The sequence below is a fragment of the Anoplolepis gracilipes genome, chromosome 3 (genome assembly GCF_047496725.1).
Source record: "Anoplolepis gracilipes chromosome 3, ASM4749672v1, whole genome shotgun sequence".
NCBI lineage: Eukaryota > Metazoa > Arthropoda > Insecta > Hymenoptera > Formicidae > Anoplolepis > Anoplolepis gracilipes.
The window spans coordinates 12,708,874-12,735,493 of NC_132972.1; the positions used below are offsets into that span (position 1 = coordinate 12,708,874).

The 26,620-nt window shown below is 31.8% G+C and overlaps 1 protein-coding gene across 8 annotated transcripts in view; it reads left to right on the forward strand.

The window, feature by feature from the left end:
* Nucleotides 1–26,620, forward strand: part of Kair1d (Kainate-type ionotropic glutamate receptor subunit 1D) — a 223,521-nt gene that overhangs the window by 186,762 nt on the left and 10,139 nt on the right. For 5 of the 8 annotated variants that reach the window (XR_012046403.1, XR_012046404.1, XR_012046405.1 and 2 more), the window contains exons 6-12: nt 148–289; nt 6,710–6,877; nt 14,285–14,305; nt 17,340–17,492; nt 21,912–22,133; nt 24,278–24,569; nt 25,145–25,283. Coding sequence is in view for 1 of the 8 variants with exons in the window: in XM_072889012.1 (XP_072745113.1) it covers nt 148–289; nt 6,710–6,877; nt 14,285–14,305; nt 17,340–17,492; nt 21,912–22,133; nt 24,278–24,569; nt 25,145–25,283 (1,137 nt within the window). In the remaining 7 variants the exon portion in view is untranslated. Of the gene's footprint in view, nt 1–147; nt 290–6,709; nt 6,878–14,284; nt 14,306–17,339; nt 17,493–21,911; nt 22,134–24,277; nt 24,570–25,144; nt 25,284–25,756; nt 25,895–26,620 lie in introns of all 8 variants that reach the window. The other 3 variants (XR_012046407.1, XR_012046409.1, XR_012046408.1) reach the window with 3 other exon arrangements.

The following is a 26,620-nucleotide window of genomic DNA, read 5'->3' on the forward strand; positions in this document are numbered from 1 at the left end:
CGAGATAGTGACCTCTTTCGATATTTTTAGACTTTTTTTTATCACATATTTATTATCTGCGTGTCGTTTTCATATTAACTTTCATTTTCATTCATTGTTTAATTATCGAACCATTTCATCTATCTTTAAAGGTCCGTTCTTTTTCAGACCGCTACTAAAACAAATCAAGAACTCCGCGGAATCGCATATCGTGCTGGATTGCTCCACCGAAAGAATCTATGACGTGTTGAAACAGGCACAGCAGATCGGAATGATGAGCGACTATCACAGCTACCTTATCACTTCCCTGGTAAGTATCCGAGATTAAATGCGATTAGTAATCGACTTTCCGTTCATCGTAAGCCACGAGGTAATCCGGAGTAGACGTAAGACCCGCGAAATTGCATCAGGCGCGTCGCTGGTAAGGCTAATTCGTGCGATCTTCATCGTCTGAGCCATCTGTGGCTCTTGCAGTCTTCGAGATGTCGAGATAGTCGGGAGACTATGCTGAAAGACTTGACGTTCTAGCGAAAGTCGAAGATCGATAACTTTACTCTCGGAATATATTCAAGCCCCTCGTAAATTACTCCTAAAACGACGAGAAATCGATTAGCGTAAAAAAATGGTAATGTTGATCAGAGATTGCCATTCACTGTCGTTGATTTGCCGTGATTGAAGATGCAGTTAAGCGTAGAATAGTTCGATATAGCGTTAAATAATCTTCGTGGTATTATTTCTGCAAATTTATTCCATCATTATCTTGAATAATGTAGTAATCTACTTGATTCTCTGGCTCCGTAGCGAAACAAATTTATAGATAGATATTTTTGATACCAAGAATATTGTTATTTTAGATTATGTAGAGGCTCAACAATTGCATGTTGTAATTATCTCAAATAAATCAATAATCTATAGAATATACTAACCATAAAGTCTCGGATCTCTATTAAAAGCTATTAAGGCGGATCAAAATTTAATTACAAAGCAAAATATCTTTAGACTGACGTAAAATGTTAAATTAAAAAGACATTTTGCAGGAAGTTTCATAGTGTAATAAAAATCAGTCTGTGAATTATAAAACACCACACAAAAATAAAAATACAAATTCAGTAAAAAGAAAAAGATGCAAATAATTTTGACAAATGATTCATTTGATTGGAACGAGTGCAGTTAGAGTGCTATACGGTCGTGAACACGAGATCTTATTCTTAATAATTAACAAAATATTAAAATTGATTTGCTTTAAATTCGTCTACAAACTCGTAACGAGAGTAATGAAAATGTTATGCGAGCGTAAAACTTACAACTTGACGAAATGTTCACTCAAACGAGTAAAAAGCGGAAGTAGTTAAAATTGGACGCTGTCTCAAGATAATTAGTAATTTACAGTCGTCTTCATGGCTGTGGAAGCGCGAGTTGAAGCATCCGGGAAAAGACATCCTGTCGGACAAGCGAGACGCTACGCGAAACCGTTGTCGCGTCAACGTCGACATTTGCGACGGCAATATAAGTGATAAAAAATAAATAGGGCTTTAAACGGACACGCCATATAACCGCAAGCGGTGCAATTTATCTTGGCGCATCCTCTCCTCCCTTTCCTACCAGATTTCAATTTAGATCCATTAAAATGTAAATCAGCGAGGGTATTTGTTCAAGCGCGCGCGAAAGAATCGAGCTATGCTTTTTCATCCGGCTTCTTCCGTTGACTCTACTGACGTGACGGTCGGTTTGTTTTACGCAGGTTACGTATTGACGACGAATTGCATTGATCACCGGTACTAATTCACCAACGAGGTAAAAGACGCGTAAATCGATGATGCAGTTTAGTACCATCGTAAAATTTCTTCTCGCATGGATATTACTTTGACCCAGATACATCAATGTAATATTAAGAAATCGTGTGGAAACCTATAAAAGGGAATACTAACATTAATGGATCTTTTTCTTGAGTAAAATTTTTTTATTAAAATATATGTGTTTGTTGTATTTCTCTTCAACAATCATTTAAATTCGGTTATTTTATTATATACGGACGCAATAGTTTAACCGATGAAAAAATGTTAAACATGATAGACCATTCATTTAACATTTTCAACAATAACTTGAAAAAGATTAATGAAATCAACCACTAAATTCCATTAATAATAAGTAGTCGCTCTTAATAGTTCTATTTTAATATGCATCATGAAATGTGATACGTTGTTAGCAAAGACGATTAATTTATAAATTGTATAAGATGTGCTTGTGCCTCATTAATATTAATTGTTACGCACAAAAGAATGCAAAAGAACGTACATAGCGAAAATAAATGGGTGTAACTTTAAAAAGAAATGTTAATTCAGGTAAACGATGCAATCTAATGCAGCGCGAATGATAAATTATTAGACAAGTGTAATCAGATTTGTCGACATGGAAGAGCTCGGTGAAGATGAAAAGGATAAGACTGCTTAATAATTGCTTCGTGTCGCGGCTGATTTCCATCGCACGTGGAAATTTAACGGTGTCGCGCTCGATTCCCGAGACGATATGTCCCGACTCGGAGACTATTTATTTTCACTTACGTCGGCCAGTCGTCAAGACTCTCGGAGGGAAAAATTGGCCATCATCCATCAACCTGACCTTTTCGCAGCACGGTCAGGAAGTCTGCACAGCTGTGTTATACACATGGGCGGATATAGGTACACATACTGTTGCAGCACACTGTTTTCCCGACGCCACGAAGAACGAGTGAGAGCATTAAATGATTCTTGCTCGGTCACTGCAAGCTTGGCTCTCGATGAATTACCTTTCATCGAATTAAGTTCACCCCATGAAACAGTGATTTCGCAATGAAATTATGTGCGCCTGCTCTCCCGCAGACGCCTTGGTTGAGCGAAAAATGCGCGAATTTTGCAGCATCCTTCGAATTTAGCGACGTTGGCGTATCGTTGTAGTCCGCCTCCGCGATCATTATGATCGTTACGTATTATGCCTGTTACGGTTATGGTTACGATGATTGTTACAGTCATTACAGCTTAGCCACTATTAAGGCGCTTATTACGAACATCCATCGCTTGTTGATACCACGATGATACCTCGCTGGATTTTCGCGCGTTGCACTTTGGAACTCTCGAGCTCGAAAGGAAATATCCTATTTCGCTCTGAAATAGAAGACTTTCCAAGCAAAATTTCGCTCACTAAGAGGACACTTAACGGTCTTTAGTCAGGAAACCAGAAAAATGTAAAGAAGTAAATCAGAAAATTATAAAATTTTGAAAATCACTCAATGAGAAGCTAAGTTTCCCCTGAAAAAGGAATGATAAAAATAATAAAAATAACAAATAACACATAGCTATTTGCAAAATAGTAATAAATTATTAATTATTAATTCAAAAACATAATTCAACATTATCAAATAATACTAAATCTGTTCATTCAAATATAACATTCAAATCAAATAAAATTTTAATTCGTGAATTAGAAACTGTGGTTTAATTCATACGCAGATCTTTTATAAGATTTAAGATAATTATAAAAGTAGATCATCAATTTTTTATTGTTTATTTTTTACCTACTAACAAGGTTATGAAATATTATCACATTAAAAGTTATATCACGTTTGTTCCTAAAAGTTATAATAGTCGAAAATAATTACTATTGATCCATAATTGTCAAGTTGAATAAATGCATAAATGTAACGGAATATAAATTAGATGTTTAAAAGCGTGTTATAAAATAACTTTGACATATGATCAAACCAAATATAGTTGTACTGCATAGTAACTACAACATCTCTACAATACGTAAACCATCTGTCAAACAACCTCGACGATATTCTCCGCGTCCACGTACATACATATTCGCACGCGCCGGCTGTTCCCGTTTCAAACAAGTTACGGGCGAACGAAAATTTAATGACAGATCCCGCAGCAGCTACGCGCGCGCAGTGCACAATATGCCGTGTGAAAAGCAATATTCTTTCCGGATCCGCATCCATATTCCGCGGGCACGATGATAACATGCTGAGAATAAAGCCGATCCCTTTTTTACTCGCTCCTCTGTTACTCTTGTAGGTGAACGAAAATCCGATATCGCGCGTATATTTACACGGCCCCGGTATCAAAACGAATAGGCGAGGAGAGGATACAGCAATCTGTTTTCCATCAACGTTATGGATGAAAAGTATCCGACAGATATTCATATTGGGACCGCGACCATCGGATCGAGTTGCGATCGATCAATAGTCATTTATGCGTGATATACGCATCCCACGTGACGCGCGCGCACACAATCTTCCGTGTGATTTTGAAACAACATGTTAATAAAATGTCACACGTGAGATGGGAGACACAATGTTGCTGCTGTGAATCGTCACGCTGGAAGAAGTTACATTGGCACGTACGAGCCGGGTACAATAACAGCACTATTCGCGCCGTTGTGTCCTCATGGAAGAGTTCTTCGAGTTTTCCTCTCCGTTACCCTCGTTTTACCACCACAAACTACTCCAACGACGACTATAACTAGTGCCGCATTAATTCTATTAAATTATATATCAAAATAAATTATATATTAAATTTGTGTAAACTAAAAATAATGAATAAATGACGCAACGTCATAATTTTTTAATCTGTAAAAGTAGTAATTTCAAACTCATTAAAAACTTAATAATTATTAATTTTATCGTTGTGTGTAAAACTTTTTTTATTTACTTAAAAACGATTTACTTTATTTAGCTATATTTTTGTAATAATGATGTAACATATTTATATACTTTATACAATTTCTCTTATCTTTTATCATCTTTGCAAGTGTCAGTGTCACATTTATATAGAAAATAATTCAAAATCTTTTACATGAACTTGGAATCAAATTTTTATTAACGAAAATTTGACTAGAAAACTCTTTTCTCAATATTATTCAATACTTAATATATCAATATATCTACCTTAAGAGTTAACTTTCGTGGTAAAAAAACTTTATTGACTATTATATATTTTCATTCATTGAAAAACTTTTTTATTTCTATTTTATTCCTAAAATATTGACGATGCTTTTTCTAGGTGAAAACTTTGTTAATGAAAAATTGATTTCATATATTGGATTTTATATATTTTACGTTGTTATGTCGTGAGTACAATTATTGGATAGTCTGCATAAAAGTTTTAGAACTGATGATAATAAATGCTTTTTTTCATGTTTGCAAACTGCTTTCTCGGATAATGGTAATCGTAATGATCACTACGGAGTTAGCGGAAGACAAAATGAGATTAAAAAGAAGTAACCGTAACATGTCACCTGTAACTATCATGCGTTATTGTACGTATGTATGTGTGATTTCAATGTCGTTGCAACGTGTTGCAACGTGTTTCGAAGAAGGACAGACTGGATGTAGCCGGAGGCGAGATGATGATCGATCACCAACGCGACGATCAATCGATTTGCGCGACATCGGGAACGTCGCCAAGTATGTCGATTTACTCGCGAAGACAGCAGATCGGAATATCGGACTTATCCATCATGTTCCCGTATGCGGGACAAAGGATAATAAATGGCCGCGGTGGCGCGATTCTCCGCGAGTATTTGAAAAGATGGAAACTGGGATGCGCCTTCGAGCTGCATGCGACTTTAAATCACGTCGGACCACCAGCGTCACTGATACAGATACCGACCCGCATAAAGCAGATTCTACTATGCTTGAGTTATCTTTATTCCCGCTGATAGGCCACTGAATACATCACGGAGAATGCAAGCTCACACATTCTTCATTTTGAAATGTCGATGGCAAAAATAAATAACGATTCATTGTATCCTATAATATTATATATTAGAGCAATTCCGAAATACGGAGATATCCGTCATGAGTGATTGATCTATTAAAATTTATCAAAACGTATAAAATAATTATTCTATTAATTTCTATCGAAAAAACATTGTTCTAGAATATGTTTGTAGTCATTTAATTTACTTTTACACGTTTGACATACACAATATTTTAACTTTACTCCTGTTTAATCGGTTATTAAGTTACAAGTTAAATATCAAAAGTAATAAGGGTAATTTATCAAAAAGGTAAAAAGCGATATGCAGAGAATGAGAACAATGTGAATGCTTTTTCCTCTAACAAATGGAACACAATTTTTGCAATGCAATAAAAACTGGCAAAACTTTTGTAGAAAATGTTTAAAATAAAATATCATCTCTTCTTGAAAATCACATAGAAATCGCTTAACTAAATTCGACATCTGTCAAAGTAATTAGGATTTTACATGATCTGAACCAAATTATAAAACGTGAGAGAAAATCTTTCGAAAAAAATTTACCATTATGTTAGTTCTATATTGAGATTTATTATATAGTTTCAGACAAAGAATCATATCAATTTAAAAAAATTTTCTTACTTATTTCAAAATTTACTTTTTTCATTCTTCCTTGGTGTGAAATTTTATTTTGATCCAAAATAAATATAAAATATAAAATTATTAAATTTATATTTCATTCTTTTATTAAAATATATAAGATAGCATTCGTAAAGATAATATTTGAATGATGATTAGATATCTTCTAGAAATAGCCAACTATAAATATGCTATCAATACATAAAATATGATAATAGAAAAGAGAAGCTGTAACATTATATGGAAAATATATAACACATTACACAGAATGTGATAAATTCCATGATTTAATATGGTAGTATGTAATTGATAATAAGAATTTATGCCACGATTGATCGGAATTCTCCTCTTTTCAGGACTTGCATACCGTCGACTTAGAAGAATTCAGGCACGGCGGGACCAATATCACTGCCTTTCGATTAGTGGACCCAGAAAAGCCAGAAATCCAAAAGGTAATCCAGGACTGGATCTACGGTGAGAAGCGCTATAATCGTGAGCTCGATATGGGACAGAACAGCAACAAGGTGAGATGCATCTTGCGAAGGAGTCAGTTACAGTAGTAACAGGGAATAGCTACGGTATTGCGGCTATATTGCGACTATACTAAAGTCGTTTATTTCGCCGATGCCGATATTTCGCTTTCAAAGTTTTCTCCTCGAGTATAAAGTATAAATATAAATAATACGTTAGCGCAAGATATACGCGGTGTCGCAAAGTGTAAACATAGAACGTTATGTATGCAAATGTAAAGATCGTTCTACAACGAAATATGTTCCCGTCTTTAAAGCGGCCGCGCGTCTCGCGTAATAACACTCTAATTTCGCATTCTTCGCGCAAGCCTGTCTGACAGCCGCATCGATCTACTTTTCGGTTCTTTCGTTCGCGAGACTTAGCGGGAGCCAACTCGCGTTCTTTTACATGGCCAAGAATAAGTATGTAAGCGTAATAATTGAGTAATATCTTACATTTCGAAACTTGATTGTGTCGCAGAGAAATTAAATTCTTTCATAGCATGTGCCGATTCTTGTTGAAGGATGCAAATACTGTAAAAAAGATCGAGTGACTGTCCGTTTGTGACTGTCAAATTTTTTGACTTCGTTCCGTTAAACTTGCAAGAGCCCGCATCGACTATTTTACTATATAGCACAAAAAGAGGAATCTTTATAATCAAATCTTTATAATTATATGAATATTGGACAGAATGTTTACTTTTTTCGAATAACAAATACTAGAAGCCAAAGTACAAGATAATTGTGTCTGTCAAAATAATCACAATCTCGTATCGTCAATTATTAAAAATAAAATGTTGGTAATTTATAGTATTTGTATAAAACATTTTGTTTAATATTAAATAAGTTAAAGTGGCCTAAAATTTCAATTTATAGATATTAAACATCAGGAAATGCCAAATATAGATTAAATCCAATCAAATTTGCAAATAAATTGATACTTCAAATTTACCAACAAGTTTACCGGATATGTGTTTCTAGTATATATTCTGTATATTTACTATGGAATTATAATAAATAAAAATACGCAAATATAGATTTATACGACTATAGCTGGTTTTCTCTATACTTTGGTGAACCGAAATCAAACTATTTAAACTATTCAAATTATTTACCTGAAAGCAATAAAATTTCTAACAATAATATTGTTCGAGTGTTTATTAGAATTTTTTTTTAATTTTAAATTGAAATTTTGAATAAGAACAGAAAAAACTTGACAACATTACATTTTTACAGACAATAAAATCTACATTCTACACATGCGTATAAAAGAGTTATTGTAACTCTATTCATTTAAAAAATTCATATCTAATATATATTTGAATAAAAGATTTATTTAACAGTATTATTGTAGAACCAAACTCTAACATCAAATTTTCAGACAATCGTGCGATTTAATACCAAATAAATAATAAAAATAGGATATATATTGTATATATTCTTTGAAATTAATCATTTAAAACATATGAAATGCTAGTATTTATAGCCATATATATATATATATATATGTGTGTGTATAATACTACATTAATATACACCGAAAATAAAATATATAATGCACAAGTATCTATAATATTATATCCGTAGTGTAATATAATATTACGCGATTGCTATCCGTAATCTAATATTAATACGAATATATCGAAATTATAAGCAATTTACATTATCTTGATTCGCGCGTAAAATCATGAACAAGCGGATTTCTGATTTTACATCTTGAATTTGTAAGGATCAGGTCAGGCAGAATGTGTAATACTTCATGCGTAAACACGATTTCCGCGTTGTACGTAGATACGGTTTGCATACTACTTTTTTTCTTTTTGTAAGCCGATTTCAGGTACAATCCGTACACGATAGTGAGAACGTCGCACGACTCGTAGCGCAGAGGAAATTACGTGTACAGTTTACCTACTTCTACTGCACACATATATTCTGTACATGGCGGCGTAATGAAACGGCGGCAAATTAATCGGTACATACATATATACACGTGTACATGAGAAAGTACACGCAAGTTCGCAGGTACTTCCATTAAAGGCCAACATTTTATTGGACGTATCGATTAAGTCGATATACAGACGTGGTGTATAACGTAACATGAGTCTTATTGTTAGCGTGCATTTCCTGTATAAGATTAAATAATTTCAAACATTTTCATAAAAGCAGATTAAAATTCCTTATAATATAAATAACATCTGACAGCAGGTTCTTTAAATTTAACTGTTTTGTGTTAAAAAATTTATTATTATTGTTATCACAAACGTTAACATCTTAATTTTTCTCTCAATTAAATTATGATAGTGTTTTAAAAATTCATCTTTGATATAATGCTTTGATATATTGATACGTGTATGTACACGTGCATTATTATACATAGAAATTTATTAGTACCTATTAAATGTTACAAACGCATTAAAATAGAGGAAATTGATTAAAGACAAACTGTACGTTTGTCGTCCATTGATTCTTTTGCGTGTCCACAATAATTATAAGCCATTAATTAATGGCTTATAATTATTAGAGAATGACTATTCATGATGTCGAGAAATATAACAATAGCAGTCTTATCTTCTCTCTCTTTATTCATCCATCAAGATTATTCCCAAGATTATTGCTCATTCTTGTCATGTTCTATTTATGTTCGCAGTCTGTAATTATAACGTGCTAATGTATGTTTATTACGTTTGTATAATATATTTTAATACATGCACTATGTGTTATCCGGAAGAGCAACAATATATATACATAAAACGTAATTATTATCCAAATAAATATCATTATAAAATATTTAAAAAAATTTCTCTTGCTAATTTTGTATTTATATCTTTTATTTATTTTTTTAATCTGTTAATTAAACTTACACCGTTGGTTATATTTTAAACCTCAATAAGATAACAACTTTTCCTCTGTACTATATAATAATAATTTCTTGCATAATTAGTAATTCTGATATCAAAAAAATATTTTCTTACAGTTTTATTAGTGTGAATGTGATCTACACTCATAAAGGAATTACAATAAACTCTCGTATAGCACGGTGCTTCTATACGAGAGTTTATTGTAATTCTATAATGCGGATTAATGTAACGCAATAAAAAAGATTACGATACGTCTCATATACACGTAAATTATCCCCATACAACACGTTAGATAAATTTCAAATTTTCCGTTTTGTTTACAATAAATAAAATATTTTCAAATTTTGAATAATTCATGAATATCATATAACAAGCGGAATATAAAAGCGAAACGTATCATTCGTTTGTTATTATATATTTAAGAATTTTCAGAGTGAAATCGTCAAATTTTTCTCAGAATGAACTATCATCGTGCTATAAAAGGAGCAAATACCGAAACGCCAATTCGCGAAAAGCGAATTATATCCTCCGTCGCATCTGGCACGGCGGAAAAGTTGAGAAGCGCGAATCCGTACGTTCGGCTATTTCGACGGAAGCAACATCTGCCGCGTCCAGGGCGCTGGGCCCTTAAAAAGGCCAATTTCCTCGACACGGTTGCACGTTCGCGCAAACTTTCCAACAACTTTTTGCCGATGTTCTGCGGTATACGCGTAGCAGCAGCATCCCGTACGAGAATGTGACGGATCTGCTGCATCGTTTGTTGCAATAGCGACATTATTTCGCAAAAGATGTTTTCTCACATCGTTTCCCTTTTTCGAAAGTTGAAACATGATTCAAACATACTAATATTTACTCCTTTCATATCACGCTCAAAAATACTGATTTCTTTTTAGCAATTTATTTTTATGCAATTTATCTATTAATAACAATGTTCTTATATACGATTTTGTGATCTTACTATATACTTTGTAAGAGAAAGAGAGAGAGAGAGAGAGAGAGAATACTTTTTATAATTTTTATATAATTTATTTTAAATATTTAAATTATTAGCTTTAATATATATGCTAAATCTATTTGGTGTTGCATGTATTTATGCCTCTATAAATGATATAACGCTACAGCAAAATTATAAGACAAAACAACAGATTTATGAAGATATAAAAACAATCGTAAGATGTATTAAGCATTGCATTTATTATACAATAAGTTTATAAAGAAAATATAGAAATATTAATTGAATAACACATAGCTTTGTGCAGATGATCATATTTATATTACACAATTTTTAAAATTCAACATGATATATTTAGTAATTCCATAAATTTTTATTAAAATTAAATAATTTGTTTAATTAAATAAATTGCTTGATAAGTAAAAACAATTTGCATAAAATTTAAGGTAGCTATATTAAAAAAAAATACATTATATTAGAGCAGAAGTTTTAAGCAAAAACAGATTTTGTGTGTTATGTACATAGAATAAATATAATAAAATTTTTTAAGAGAAATAACTAATTGCGATTGTTGACGAAATAGCTCCAGACATTTTAAGGACACCGCAAATTATCTATCTTTTTTCATCTTCTTCTCTTTATAATTTCAAAGAAGTTCCATTTTTCTCTTTTTTTAAAGTACCCTCACTCGTTTGATCTGTGACCCGTTCATAACACGGAGAAAATGACTTCTTGCATCATGCGTGCGACAAATGCATATATATATATATATATATAAGCATGTATAGACGACGATTTATTACATTTTTCCAATAGTTATATTGATATAGTCACATTCTGACATAATATATACAGTAAGAAAGAAAAAATATCATTTTTATTTTCAATCATGTTCAAAGTTTCTCTGTCTTTCTCTCTTTTTTTATTTTTAATCTTTAAACTGCCTTGTTACAACTTAGCTTTAAATGACTAATTTACTAACATATAGAATAATTATATTTTTATGTAAAAAATAATATTTCCAAGGAAGAAAAAGTACAAAATCATTATTTCTTTACGTGAAATGTACCAAATTTACTTTATATATTCATTAATCAGACATGTAAAGAAAAGAAATTTCATAAGATTGCTTCTTTATTGCGGGATGTGCTTGTAAGTTTTTTTGTACTACATGGTATAAAATTCATAATGATGGTTCGTATCGAAGAGACAGTCAATAGTTCACAGAAGATATATCATCGTGACGATAGATAGCGTGTCTTCATTTATTCGCTTCAACGAGAAGAGGACAATGAAATGTTGGCACAAAGAAACACTCGGTCTCTTGTCAAATCTTACAAAATAAAAGTTATAAAATCGCCAATTGAAGTCACGCGAAGTGAATTGTACCAAAGACTGCGGTGCGCCATCGATTCGTAACATGCAAAGAAACATCGGTAATAAAAACTTACTCAATTCGCAAGTTTCATCAAGCACAATGTCATAGACATCAACTATTAAACTTGCCACCGTTATCTCAAAATTAGAAGTATAAAAGTTACAGTAAAATAAAAAAAAAGCGAACTTCTAGAATCAGATTCAAACTCTTAAGTAAGACATACTCGACATTTATTAATGAAGAGAAAACCTACTAGACATTTAAAGTTATAAAATCTTAACGTTTTGTTGATAAAAAATATATATTTGTCAATTGCGTATCATTTCATTGTTATATTATTATTCTATTATTATTTAAAACTTAATAATAATAACGAGTTTGTTTTTTGTATTTTAGTTATGCTCATTAGAAAGTATTCTAGTCATTAGAATAATTAATCGATTTTGTTTAAATAAAATACAATATTGTCACAGTCTGTTTTCTTATAAACAAAATTTAAGAAAGTACTAATTAAGAGACGGACAAATAAGAGCCAGGCGCAAAAAGTATGGCACAAATAAATTTCAATTTTCGGACCATCTGCAGCAACTGTTATAAAAATAAAACTATTAGAAAAATAAAAGACATTACGTCACATAAACAATAAAACACAGAAATATGAAATATGTTTAAATTTTTTTTCTGTTTAGTCTTAAAATTCTTTGAAAAAAATTCAACAATTTTTATAAAAGCATGCAGTGATTACTTGTAAATTCTAGAGGGAATAGTAGAACCAGATCATGCATTTAGTAACTTGAGAGTGAACGTAAATGAACAACGGGCGACGATTTCGTCCCTCTTCATCTATATACGAATGAGGGAACATTTTCCGTCAGGATTTGTCCTTATAGAAGGAATACCTTTAAGACCGTGCAATCGACGGGAAACCTCTATCTCTATGGATAGGCGTTGTATTCATGGGAAATTTATCAGCAAAGGGCAAATTCCAGGGCGTTTCCACCCTCGAGCCGACACGAGGCTGGTTACCGCCAAGAGGGTGGATTATCCAAGCGGCACAATGGCTGCCAGGTCTGCGGATTCCTCTACTCACAAACTAAGAACATCTCTTACATTCAATTCTTCAAGAAAGCATTTCGCAATTTTATTATATTCTTCCGAATACCCTCTCCATTCAATCGTAATCGAGCATTTTATCGCTTTTGTGAACCATGATTTACTTATTGATAACTAAAAATTTGTATTTTAAAGAAAATTGTTAAATTAATCATCTTATTTTAATAGTTTACTCTATGAAATGCCGTTTAACAATACATACGATATATATTCGTATTCCTTTTACGGCTGTAATCTACTTCAAAGAGACCGAAATTTTACGTACATGAAAATTTTATATTTCAGTTTATGATTAATCCATTTTGGAAAAGTAAATTGCCAAGTCATCGAAGGAAACTAATTTCTTAATTAACTTTTAAATGGCAATGCATGTAGACGCATGACTAATTCAATATTATACTATACGTATGTATATTAAAAGAAGAGGGGAAATATTAAATAGATATCATTAAACTAATTGAGAGATGACTCAGTCGATTCTATATCTCTGTCGTATCGCGACACTGTCATTCGAAATTTAATATCAACGTTACGCAACGACGTTGTATAACGAACAATCACGTTTCGCCAAATTCCGTAACAGGGATATGTCTGTCGTTTGAGAGAATGTCGACAATCCTATTACGAGCGCGTCAAAGTCAGGCTAATTAATTCAATCGAGTATTCAAACCTGACGACAAACAAACGGACAATATGTTGATTTGATTAGATGCGATATATGTAACGAATTGAGATTGTTAAAAGAATCAAAATAGTGAGTTATTCGGAGCTTGTGCGTAAATTGCAGGTTATTTTGTGTCGCCACTTGTTAGACTTATTAAGAAGTTTCAAGTAACAATTATGCGTAGTACAAATTTGTATTCTAGTAATTAATAACTATATTTCATATTTTCAGTTTTCTGTAGGTGATTAAGAAACTATCCGATTTTATTCTAAAATCGATGCTTCCTATTATTCAATTTAACGTATTATACATATTAATTTTATTTTTCCAATATCTGTCAAACTATATTTTTGTGGAAGGATTAAAAAAATATATTTTAATCATCTTCCCATAAAAATATTTTAAGAATTAAATAAAATATTAAATTGTATTTTTTTTTCACGCACGCATGGAACAGAATAATCTCACAACTATAAAGGTAAGCTAAATATACGATTGTTATAAATAGATAAAAAAATATTTGCTATAACGAGGTTGTTAAACTTTATTGAAATAATGCGTCCTAAATAATATATAGTCCCTTTCTGTGAGATTTATAACGAAAAACATTGACATATAAGTAAAAAGTAAACATTGGCAAATAATAGTCTAGCGCAATATACGAAGAACAAATAAAAACAAAAATGATCTTACGAATCTATATAACTAGATTTTTCGATTCCTTTTTTGGATCCTTTTTTTGTATCAGTAACTGTTCAAACATTACATAACTAAAAAAGAAGGCATATGAGTTACTTAGTTACTTTAATTTCGAAACTTCAATAATTATACGATGCTAGGAGCAACGCATTATTTTTATGTACATATGCGTGACTATTTTTTTTATTGTTTTCATGTATAATTTTTTAATTACGTTATATTTGGCAACTATTTAAGGATGGTTAAAAAGGGAATCAAAACATAATTTAATTACACAGATTTTTAAGAATAAAAAAATTATTTTTGTTTTTATTTGCGTCCCGTATATCGCGCTGGATATTATTATTTGCCAACCATATTATTATTTGTTTACTTTCTGCTGTTGAATCATTCTTACCCTTGAATTTATTATTGATATAAGTATTGCGTGTAAGTCACAAAGTTCACAAGGATAAAAATTAATTGGTAATGTGAATTCTATCGATAAAGTATAAATTTAAATGAGTATATTACTTTTATATTTGTAATTGATTATTTATAAATAAATATCAGGATATTCAATAAAAAAACCAATCGACTCGATCATAATTACCAAAAGCCACACAGTTACACTAAATTATACGATCGTTACGTTGTGTTGTGTAATATACGGTCGTATGTGTATTTAATATATTGTGCTGCAAAATATTGGAGCACACTGTCATTCTTGAAATTTAAATTCTCTAAAATTAAAGAAGAAAATTTGTAAAAGTAAAACTATTTGTGACAATTAATTTTAGACAAATTTTATGTTATGAAAAATTAATTCTCGATTCTGAGATATACTTGGTATAAAAGAATCAAGGCAAATGCAAATTTAAATTTAATTGCATTCTTTTTGAATAAAAGAAGACTTGAGAAAACTATTATAGAACTATTTACGATTCCAAAATTATAACCGTATTCCGAATGAATTTTTCACATGCTCGTACGCAGAAATCGTTAATAATTTTATATACTATTTAAATTTCTTTGATAAAACAGTCGACAAAAATTGAACATTGAATTTCAACAAAGAATCTTTCCGAATAGTTTATGACAACACGCTACAGATGACATAAGGAAAGAAATTTTATCGATCATTGGGTATAAATATTCAGAATATGGATATCCTTTAACAATTTTAACGTAATCGCCTGTTCGAGAAAGACATGCACTTTTTTATCTCTCGCGAATGATGTGCGAGTAATGAATAAAGTTTAGGAAAAGCGTCGCTTCCTCATGGAACTTCTATTTGTCCGAAACTTCGACGTACCTATATAAGGGTATCACCCAACGGTCCCCTCGTATTGGGAAACATGTGAATCGTATACATTGACTCGTTCCTTCGTAAATACGCTTTCGGGACGAGGCCTCGTAAAATCCGGTAAGGATATTGGTTGTCCCGAATATATCGGAAGGGATGTACACCCACGGCGGTGCGATATCTAAGGTGATACCGCTTTTACAGCGACAGTATCGCGGGGATGCCGCGCGCGCGAGTTACGAAATATAAATGTCGAGAAAACAGAGGCGCCAATTTGCCGTGAAATCCTCCCAGGAGCCGAGATTTTCGTCCTTTCGTTCCTCGCATGCGTTGGCGTGGAAACGGGAATTTCCCGTCCGATCTCTACCTACAAATACGATTCCTCTTGTAAAATAGCAGATTCGGAATCTAGCCTTTCTATTCTTTGTCGGGTTCTTTGATAATTTCAATATCATAAGTATGGATTTGCGATTTTGCTTGAGATAGTTTGTAAATCGATGACATAAAATATTCCTCTCTGAAATCTTTGTTAATAATGTCGTTGAGTTTCTCTCATACATATTAGATGCTTCAAAAATCTATATAATATAATAATAAGTAACAATATAATAATATAATATAATAATAAATTTACGATTATATAAAGCATTTCAATCAATTAATAAGTATCAAATTCTAACTATAATAAACTCATTCACAGATAATTAAATTTTTAATTGTAATATTATTTTCTATTTATTCAAAAGACTAACAAATAAGATACTTATGAATCTTCGGCTAGTGTTCAATAAATTTTAGTACAATGCTTCTGTATTGAAAATTTAAAAATAGTAGATGTTTCTTCTCAAGTTTTGCGAGCAAGAAAAATCGTATCGAAATTCGATATAGAAGAGACAACCTTATTATCATTTTTTAGAATATCCAATATGTATATACACGTTCCGTATACAAAGTGATATGATCTCAAGAAATATCCATAACGAAAGAATGTGTTTTAGTGGAAAAGGATTTTATTACGCGATCAAAATAAGTTCTTCTATTCGGAAAGCCACTGCATACTTTCGACTTACGCAATTCCTCTCAATTCGCTACGATTCTTCATAATGAAGATACGGCAATCTACAGATAAAGCCATACAAGTCGCGCGATGCGACGATAATCAGCTGATTCACTCACGTGTCGCGGGATTCCGTGAGCATCTGTTCACATGACTGAGTTGTACGTACGCGTTACTACGCGAATAGTAACCACGATTTGCCCCCATTCCACGCGCATTCATGACTAATCATTCAATAATCAAGCGTGCATTTAATTCTTAATTTTATAATTTATTTTAATAGCCGGCAATATATAACCCCGGAAAATCGATATAACGATGGATCGTAATTGCGCGTCCTGTAAACTATTCGATATATAAACTTTTTCCTACACCTAAAATATATTTTATTACTTTGCTACGCGAAATATTTTATACAAAACAACTCTCTCATTGATGACATTTTGACATGCATGTGTGTACAATTCACAGACTGAAACATCCTTATTGTACGATGCCGTCCATCTCTTCGCCAAGGCATTACACGATCTTGACACGTCCCAGCAAATCGATATCAAGCCGTTATCCTGCGAATCAACTGACACCTGGCCTCACGGATACTCGCTCATTAACTACATGAAGATCGTAAGTAGCATTAATTAAAGCGATCAATGACATTCCATCGTGTAGACAGTTTATACACGGTAAAAAATTTTGTGTTAAATTTAATACATTTCTCGAGTCCCAATTTATCCACTCTAATTTTAATATTAATTTAACAAAAGGTAAATATGTAAACAAATAACACAAATAATATGTAAAAAATTAACACAAAAAAGTGAATTAGTGTAAGATTTACTTATTGTGTTGTTTTAACTCTTAGAAACGGTGAATATTAACTCAATGCAGAAAAGTTAAAATAACATAAGAGTATGTTAAAAATTTAACACAAAAATTTCTACACAAGAAAATTTCAACAAAAATACGAAATGTTTTTACCGTGTACAAAAACAAAAGTAAATACTTTGAAATATATATATGAAACATATATGTTCTTCTTATTTTTTGTAACATATAATATTAAGAGAGAAAGAGAATATTGACAGGCTGTCGGTATTTGTCTAATTTTCTAAACGCAACGATTTTTTAAATGAAAAATATCTTTCTGTCATTATTCACTATAATATTTGTCATCACACCTTTAGTATTTATATAAGGGTAATTCTTATATTACATATTTTAATATTAAATGCATAATTTTCATATTATTAAAATAAAGCGAATATAAAATAAACAAATTGTATATAATATTATATATAATTATATATAATATTATATAATTTAACAGTAAAGACAATACTAATGTAGACAAAAAGGTATAGATCTTATGCCAATATCTAATTAATCAATTTAAATATCAAATTAAATTTAAAGATAGACGGTAACGTGTTTCGAATCTGCGCGATCAAGATCATAAAATATAAAATATTATCTATAAGTTCTATCAGTCTCGTAAAACGCGCACGCATTGAATCTCGATGATGAAAAAACAATGTTCGAGCATTTACTATCTTCCATATGATTAGTATACGCTTGTATCATCCAACGCGGAAACATGTTATCACGAATGTAGCACGCTAGGGAGAAATTAATTTCGCGAAATTATGGGCATCACCAATCGATTGCACCGACAACGTAATAAGCCATTATAACGATATGCTTAATCCAACCTATTCGCTCCCTCGCGCTCCGCACGATCTGCGCATCATTCATTAACAAACATCACGAGTCTTGTCATGTACATCACGCATAATGCACCATCATAGGTCCATCTGTCATTCTGCAACGCATAAATCATAAGCTTCTCTCTCATTTTCCTCTTCTTATAATATCTCAATAAGAGATAAAATGTCACAATATAACGTTACGTTATGAAAGTTTACATTTTCTAAAAATTTGTAAATTTTTTTCTATACTTGTTCCTTATTAATCCTACAGTTATATAAATATAAATTGAATAATAATATAAATTGATCATTTTGCTAAAGTCTTATTTATGATAATACTGCATACAAAAATTAATAGTGTTATTGATATCGTAAGTAAATATCAAATATAATGCTTTGACGACACAGTTCTTATGCATATTAACTAAAGGAACAATGAAAGCTAGATTAATTTCATATGAATTTAATATCAATGCAGATTCTACATTTTCCGGATGGTTTTTAATAGAAGAAGCAAGATGCATGACATATACAATACAAAAAAAAGTGTACGGAAATAAAGAGAAAAAAAAACTGATAAATATATATACGTGACACTAGCGCGAGATGCAGGAAATCACGCGAAACCCGGACGCATTGACTTTCCACGATCCGCACGATTGTTCTCGCAGAACAATGGAAAGTTACTCCAGTTTAAACGAAGCTGTCGCGCGCGCTGACAAATTGTCGTTCGCGGTTGCACCCTGGTGCATCTCTGATGCAAAGGCTTGCACAAACCGTAAAATATATGCTGCGCAATGTATGAATTGGCGCGCGATATTCAGGTCAAATACACGCAATAAAGTTCCCAATCAATACGAGTTGCTTTCCACTAAGATTTTCTTCGGAAGGATTCATTTAAAAATATGGTAATTTTTAACAAAAACTTCATTCTTTATGCTAATATAAAATCAAAACTAATAGAGAACTTGATTTAAAATATGTTTAACAAACTTATATAAACAATATGATGTACATATGTATGATATGATTTATAAATTAAATGCAATGTAAATTTGACAGACATCTTTATATCACCGTTTCCTGTCGTTTCCATTTTCTACATACAAAAGAATAAATCCATTGACTTTTCAATATGGTAATTGTCGGAATAATATTGAAAATATGCAATAATTAGCTGTATTTTAAAAGGGAAAATTAAATACAATTTAATAAGTAAATTGTTTTTCTTAATTGATAAAATGATGTATGTAAAAGATAATGAATGAGAAGTGCTATCTCGCATTGTTTCGGTAAAATCTGTTTATTCGTATGCCATAACAGCGAATGTGCTGTCATAGCATGTTTTAGCTGTTTAACCCCGAAATCGACGCACGCAGGATATGGTAACGCATTGCATCAGCACCGCGATACGAGTTGCTGTGAATATAAATACGCATTGCATGCAGGATACGAGGCAACGTGCCTCGTCATTCGCCGTGTCGAATTGACAAGTACATACCATAAGATATGTTCTCCGCGCGGAGGCGTGACATGTCACGAACGAGCGAAACCTGTCATACAGGGTGAGCTAAACACCCTGACAAGAATCAACAAAAACTGATGTCGATAGAATCAAACTTGTGCGTGTAATTTTGATAAACTTGCAATTAAATCAGAGATTATTATAGGCAATATCGTTCTTATTATCTTGCAATTCTAGATTATTATACGCGCGACTGTTATAAAATATAAATAACATATCTCTAATTTATATAAAAAGGAGATACCTCCTTTGAATCGTGAAAATATCGTTTTAAGAAAAGAATCTTCTATATGTTTCTCAAAATAATATAATTTGTCGCAATATATTTTAAATGTTTATTATAAATAATATTTACGGGAATTCTTTTAAATTATAAGGAGGACAGAGATGAGATAATACGTGAAAAAATACGAATACAAATAATTCATTATGCTCGCACAAATAACTTCTCGACTATGACATCATTTTTGTTTGAGAAAACGCATTCTCATAAATTGTAATAGAAACTTTTATTACAACTGAGTATCATAGAAATGTAATAATTAAATCTGACGATAGCTAGCTAAATACTTCAACACTACAACTGCTACGTGTGTAACTGCGAGTAGCTTCCTCAAACAAAGATTTTGAGGCAAGCGACGCGGCTTATCAATTCACATTACGTTACCGCCGACAGTTTCTTGTAGCAGACAGATTATCCTATATTTGTTTGAAGATTAATACAGTACATTGGCGTTCGTCTAGTGGCGTCATAATCATTAACCGGGACGGTTCACTTTTTCCGAGGATTACATCGTAAATTGTCGTTAGCGCCTGTATTAATCTCGCACGTCAAGACTGAATTTAATTTCATGATATTCATGAACCAGTAATTACAAGCAGTCACCGAGAATTTCGTCCACAATTATACCACATCGTTTTACGAACATATATACATATATATATATATACAATGTAAATTGTGGGAGATAGGAAGGTTCGGTTATCACGTGGAGCGTAATTACTCACGAATCGTTCTCTTTATGAATATTGCAACGAAATTTCGGTCTCAAAGTGTTGCCGCATATTAATGCGTTTTCTGCGTCTCAATGTAATTGTGAACTATAACACCCGACACACTGTCGCCAGAGACGCTCGCTTTATACCGGTTTTACAAACGGTAAATATTTTAACAAACCCCTATGTACATGTGTGTAATAAATGCACCACAAATCTCCTCGTACCCTAGTTTGAACATGTATAGAGAGAATTTAGTGGTTCTCAAATTTCCTTTGTTCAAGAAATCACGGTACGCCGAGTGTTTATATAGGTAAGATGCATATACCTCTTCCGGTGTATGTAACAAAAATTTAAATGAATCAAAATCATTAATATGTTTTTTTCTTCAACAGCAATAACAAAACATCTAATACAATAAGATACGAAATCAAAGGTTTACGTTTAATAAAATTTGTGCCATGATTTTTGAGAATTACATACTGATTTGCGTACATCGCGTATTTACATGTAAAACTACAAATACATAAAACATATTATTAAGCATATTTTTGTTAATTTGTTCGCGTATTAAATAGCATGTCTAGATATTTCGATATTTAATTAATTTAATAAGTATAATCTAACATATCAGCAATTTATTATACATATATTTACAAACATATGATATTAATTCAGATATAATCTTATGATTATAAATATTATTTTGTAGTAGCACACAAAGATTTAGCATGTTTATAAATATAACTTAATATTTATTCTATAATATATATTAACTGTGTGTATGTTAAATATTATTTATTACATATTTTTTAGGTGGAAATGACGGGGCTCACGGGTATTATCAAGTTCGACCATCAGGGTTTTCGCTCTGACTTTGTCCTAGATATCATCGAACTGAATAGCAAAGAGGGCTTGAAGAAAATCGGTACTTGGAACAGTACCAAAGGTATCAACTTCACGAGGAGCTATGGCGACGTTTACACTCAAATCGTTGAAAACTTGCAAAATAAGACTTTTATTGTGACGACCATACTGGTGAGTAATGTTTTCAACATGTCCAACCAGAATCATTGCCAAACATTAGAACAATATATTGAATAAAACTTCTATCTTTGAAAACGAGAATACTAAAATTCATGCTTTTTTGAATTTCATAAAGGATTGTGTATTATGTAATTCAAATGGAATAATATATAACTAGACAATTCTCTATTTTTTTAAATAAATTTAGTAGTATTACATTAAAATCTTTTATGACTTATTGTTTAGAAAAATAAAAAAAAATCTAATTAAGTACAATAAAATATTTTAACTTATTTAAAAAAGTAATAAAATTAGTTAGGTATATCTATATATTTCTACAAAATCTCCAAATAAAATTTAAAAAAAAATTCTATATAAATCACTAAAATCTCTCTTCTTTTATCGCTATTTAAACAAGATAGGAAACGTTTATGCTAATTTTATAACAATATGCACATGTGGAAGATTAAAGGAATCCTCTAGGAAAAAAAGGAATTACTGAACTTGACGCATAAATTTTAAAAACTATTTTGCATGGTGTTTTAGTTTATAAAGTGAGATAAAATAACAAATTGTTTATTTTCCGGTATCGAAGACGTCGCGCTTATTTACGTCTGTAAAAATCGTTCGCGCGACAATCGCGCGGCGAGCTCGAAAATCGTTGCTTTAATCGAAACGCGAACAAAACAGGGAACGTCGCCGCATTAAAGCGGCACACAGCGGGATGGAAAATTTTTTTCCGTCCATTAGTGAAGAGAACGCTCTGTGCGCTCGTTAGCTTTCCGCTTTCCTCTTTTTCTCGGAGAGGAAAGAAGATGAGAAGAACGGAAACACCGTTGCCGGATACGCGCGGCTTAATTGAAGTTTTCACGGCGCGCTCGACTCGCATTACTTATTCTCGCGCTAATTGCGGCGACAAGTAATGTACTCGGTAATGTATTAAGTACCTTGAAACTCGGTCGAGAAAGGGATGGCGGTGAGTTTCCAATGGTAAATTCGCATGTAATAAGAAGCGAGATGCGGCTAAGAGTTATTTTCATAAAAAAACGCTAACATTTCTTCCATCAATGTATTGGTGAGCAAAATCTGCAGCTAAATGAAACATTGATAAAAACATTGATAAGAACACGTCTTACAAATAAAGATCTCAGAATTTCATGAGATTTGTATCAAACAAAGAGTATTCTCTAATAAAGTGATTAACGTGATTATCAATTATTAAAGTGATTATATTAATATAATATATTAAATAAAAATTATTAATAAAGTGAAATAAAGTGATTATATTAATATAATATATAATATATTAAAGTGATTATCAATTATTCCGTTAGAAATAAATATACGTAGAATAGATATAATTTCATTATACTATAGGAGTGTATGCAGAAATCTAAAATTATCAAAAATTTTGATTTAAAGCTTTAACTCTGATTATCTAAAGACAATAAAAATTGTAATCTATTTTTTTGCAATTTTTTCAATTTTCAATATTAAATATTTTAGCATTTATGTGTAAAATTCAGATATTTGCCAATGCATTTGCACTTAATCTACAAGTAACATTAAACAATTCTTGATATTTTTGAAAAATATTCATTAAACTCTTAACAAAATTCTTTAATTTTTAATGTGTAAAACATAATTTTAGATTTTTATCAAGACATTCTTTTCTAGCTTTTATACGAATTTTATGAAATCTCTTGTCAAAAAGGAAAAAATTAATAACTTTTATTAAATAATTATTCTATATAAACTACATGTTCGTCTGACAATTACATAGTTTATATTAAATTTTAATTAAAAAATAAGCTCTACTTTTTAAAAAAATATTTATCGTATACAAACTACTATATATGTATTATCTAGATACGATTCACTCTAGTATTATAAGAAACTTTAATACAAAGAGATGCTATTGAACAGTATATGTATATATATAATCTCAATATATCCAATATACTTTAATCTTGATATTCATATATGAGCGTCGTCGAGATTACTTCTGCAGATATTATAACTCCACTCGCGGGCTCGAGAGCTTTGCCGTCGAGAGCTATCGTCGATAAACTCGACTGCTCGTATCGGTAAACGCGCAGCATCCTTTCAGATGCATATGTGCAGTACACTGTTGACGGCAGCTCATTATCTCGCAGAGCGCGCCGTACTGCATGCGGAAGGACTCAAGCGAGAAGCTCACCGGAAATGCGCAATTCGAAGGCTACAGCGTCGACTTGATTTACGAGATATCGCGGCTGCTTGGATTCAATTATACGTTCCGACTTGTGCCGGACGGACGTTATGGCGGGTACAATAAGCAGACGAAGGAATGGGATGGGATGATGAAGGAGCTGCTTGATCAGAAGGCCGATCTCGCGATCGCCGATCTCACTATCACGTACGATCGGGAACAGGCTGTCGACTTCACCACGCCGTTCATGCCTTTAGGTGAGAGTTAACGCTATGACGTCGTTTAATAACAGCCGCCGTATTTCCGTGACATTTATAAACGTGTTGTAAAGAGATATGTAAAAAAACATGCTATCTCATGTGTGAATAGAGTGTTAAATTTTATATGAGATAATATTCTAAAATATTTTTAGTGCTATTTTTATGAATAAATTTTTTAATCGTAGCATTAAAAAAGTATTTTATCAAAAATATGTTTCAATCAATATGTAATTGAAATGTTTCTGCGTAAGAAAATTGATGATTTAAGATTGCATTAATAAGGTAACATAAAATATCTTTAATAAAATTACATAATACTAAAATGATAAAAATCTAAAGCATATATAATGTATGTAATGTATATATGACAAGTAGTCTTTACCTTGCATATCTCCGAAATAATTTTGCAAGCGCAATTTCGTGGACCGTTATATGCTTTCGTAAGCCGTAAAGAAAATCGGAATAAATCTCAGGAGTAATTATACTCGGTCCACTGTGTCCACACATCAATGCATTCTCTACTTGTAATCTGTGCCGTGGTTAAGCATAAAACGAGAATTTTGAATTTTCAGGGATCAGCATACTTTACCGCAAACCCATAAAGCAACCGCCGAATTTGTTCTCGTTTCTCAGCCCACTTAGCCTCGACGTTTGGATCTACATGGCGACGGCTTATCTCGGGGTCTCCGTGCTCCTCTTTATACTAGCCAGGCAAGTGAAACCACTTTAAATTTCTGCGACAAAATGTCGTGATACTATTCTGGAAACTCGATCCTCTATTTAATCGATACAAACTTTGTGCATCATCTCCTACGTATGTAACACGGTACATCAACGAATTGAGTACAAGGGGTGTCTTTCACGAGTTTTCTTCTTTCTTTTTGGTTTAACAAGTAGTTTATTTAATACAGCGATTAAAAATTGAATTTATATCGATATCAATATCATTTCTATTCTATGACAATACAAAAACAGATTAAAAACCTTCTCATGTATAATATTAGCTGTTTATACAAATTATTTATTAAGCTCAATAAATATTTCTTTAAATAATAAATTATTAACATTCATCATATTTATCATAAAATGGACGAATTTTAGATAAATTTTTTAGAGTTTTCCATAACGAAAAATCATGCTTGAATACTATTGGATCAGACCGTGTTTGGAATAATTGAATTTAGATTTACTCCGTACGAATGGTACAACCCGCATCCGTGCAACAAAAATCCGGATCGTCTGGAGAATCGCTTCAAGCTCCTTAACTGTTTGTGGTTCACCATTGGTTCCCTAATGCGGCAGGGTTGTGACATTCTGCCCAAGTAAGCTTACTTTTACGCATCAAGATAATAATCTTCATGTGCGTAAAGTATTAACAATTGTGCTCATCGTATTCGTTGCATGTTGCACTGCTGGTTATCCCTCAGTAAAACTGAAACACCATTACTTTACCTGTGCATAAATTATAAGAGCGATCGATCACTAAGAAATATAGACAGTTTGATAAATCGCTACGAGATGCTAAAAATGAGCAACCTTACTTGTATCAAGGGGAATAAAGGAACAAAATACATAAAATGTTACAATGTATAAAATGTTGCACGTATTTTTAAATAATAAATAAATAAAAAAAACCTTATTGTTTGTCGATAAATATATATTATTTTATACAATTATTTTATTTATATTAATCAAACAAGTTTTATACATAGTCAAGTGATATAATTAAAATCGAAGAAATAAAACAATAACTTTTTTTTGTCACGATAAAGTTAAACTTCCTTTTTTATCGGAAAAATAAAATAAAGGTATAAATAGAATAATTTTTCATAGTATTATGTATTATTTTATGAAAATAATGTATATTATTTTTCATGTTATTCATACATATTGCCTTTATTATAGAAAAATCACCGTAAACTACTTTATTCAGCGAATAATCTCAAATGATCCAGTTGACCACGAAGCACAATAATTCCGTAGATTTATCGCGCCATTTCAGGATGACAACACCGATAATACGTGAATAGAGATGCACGTTTTGACAT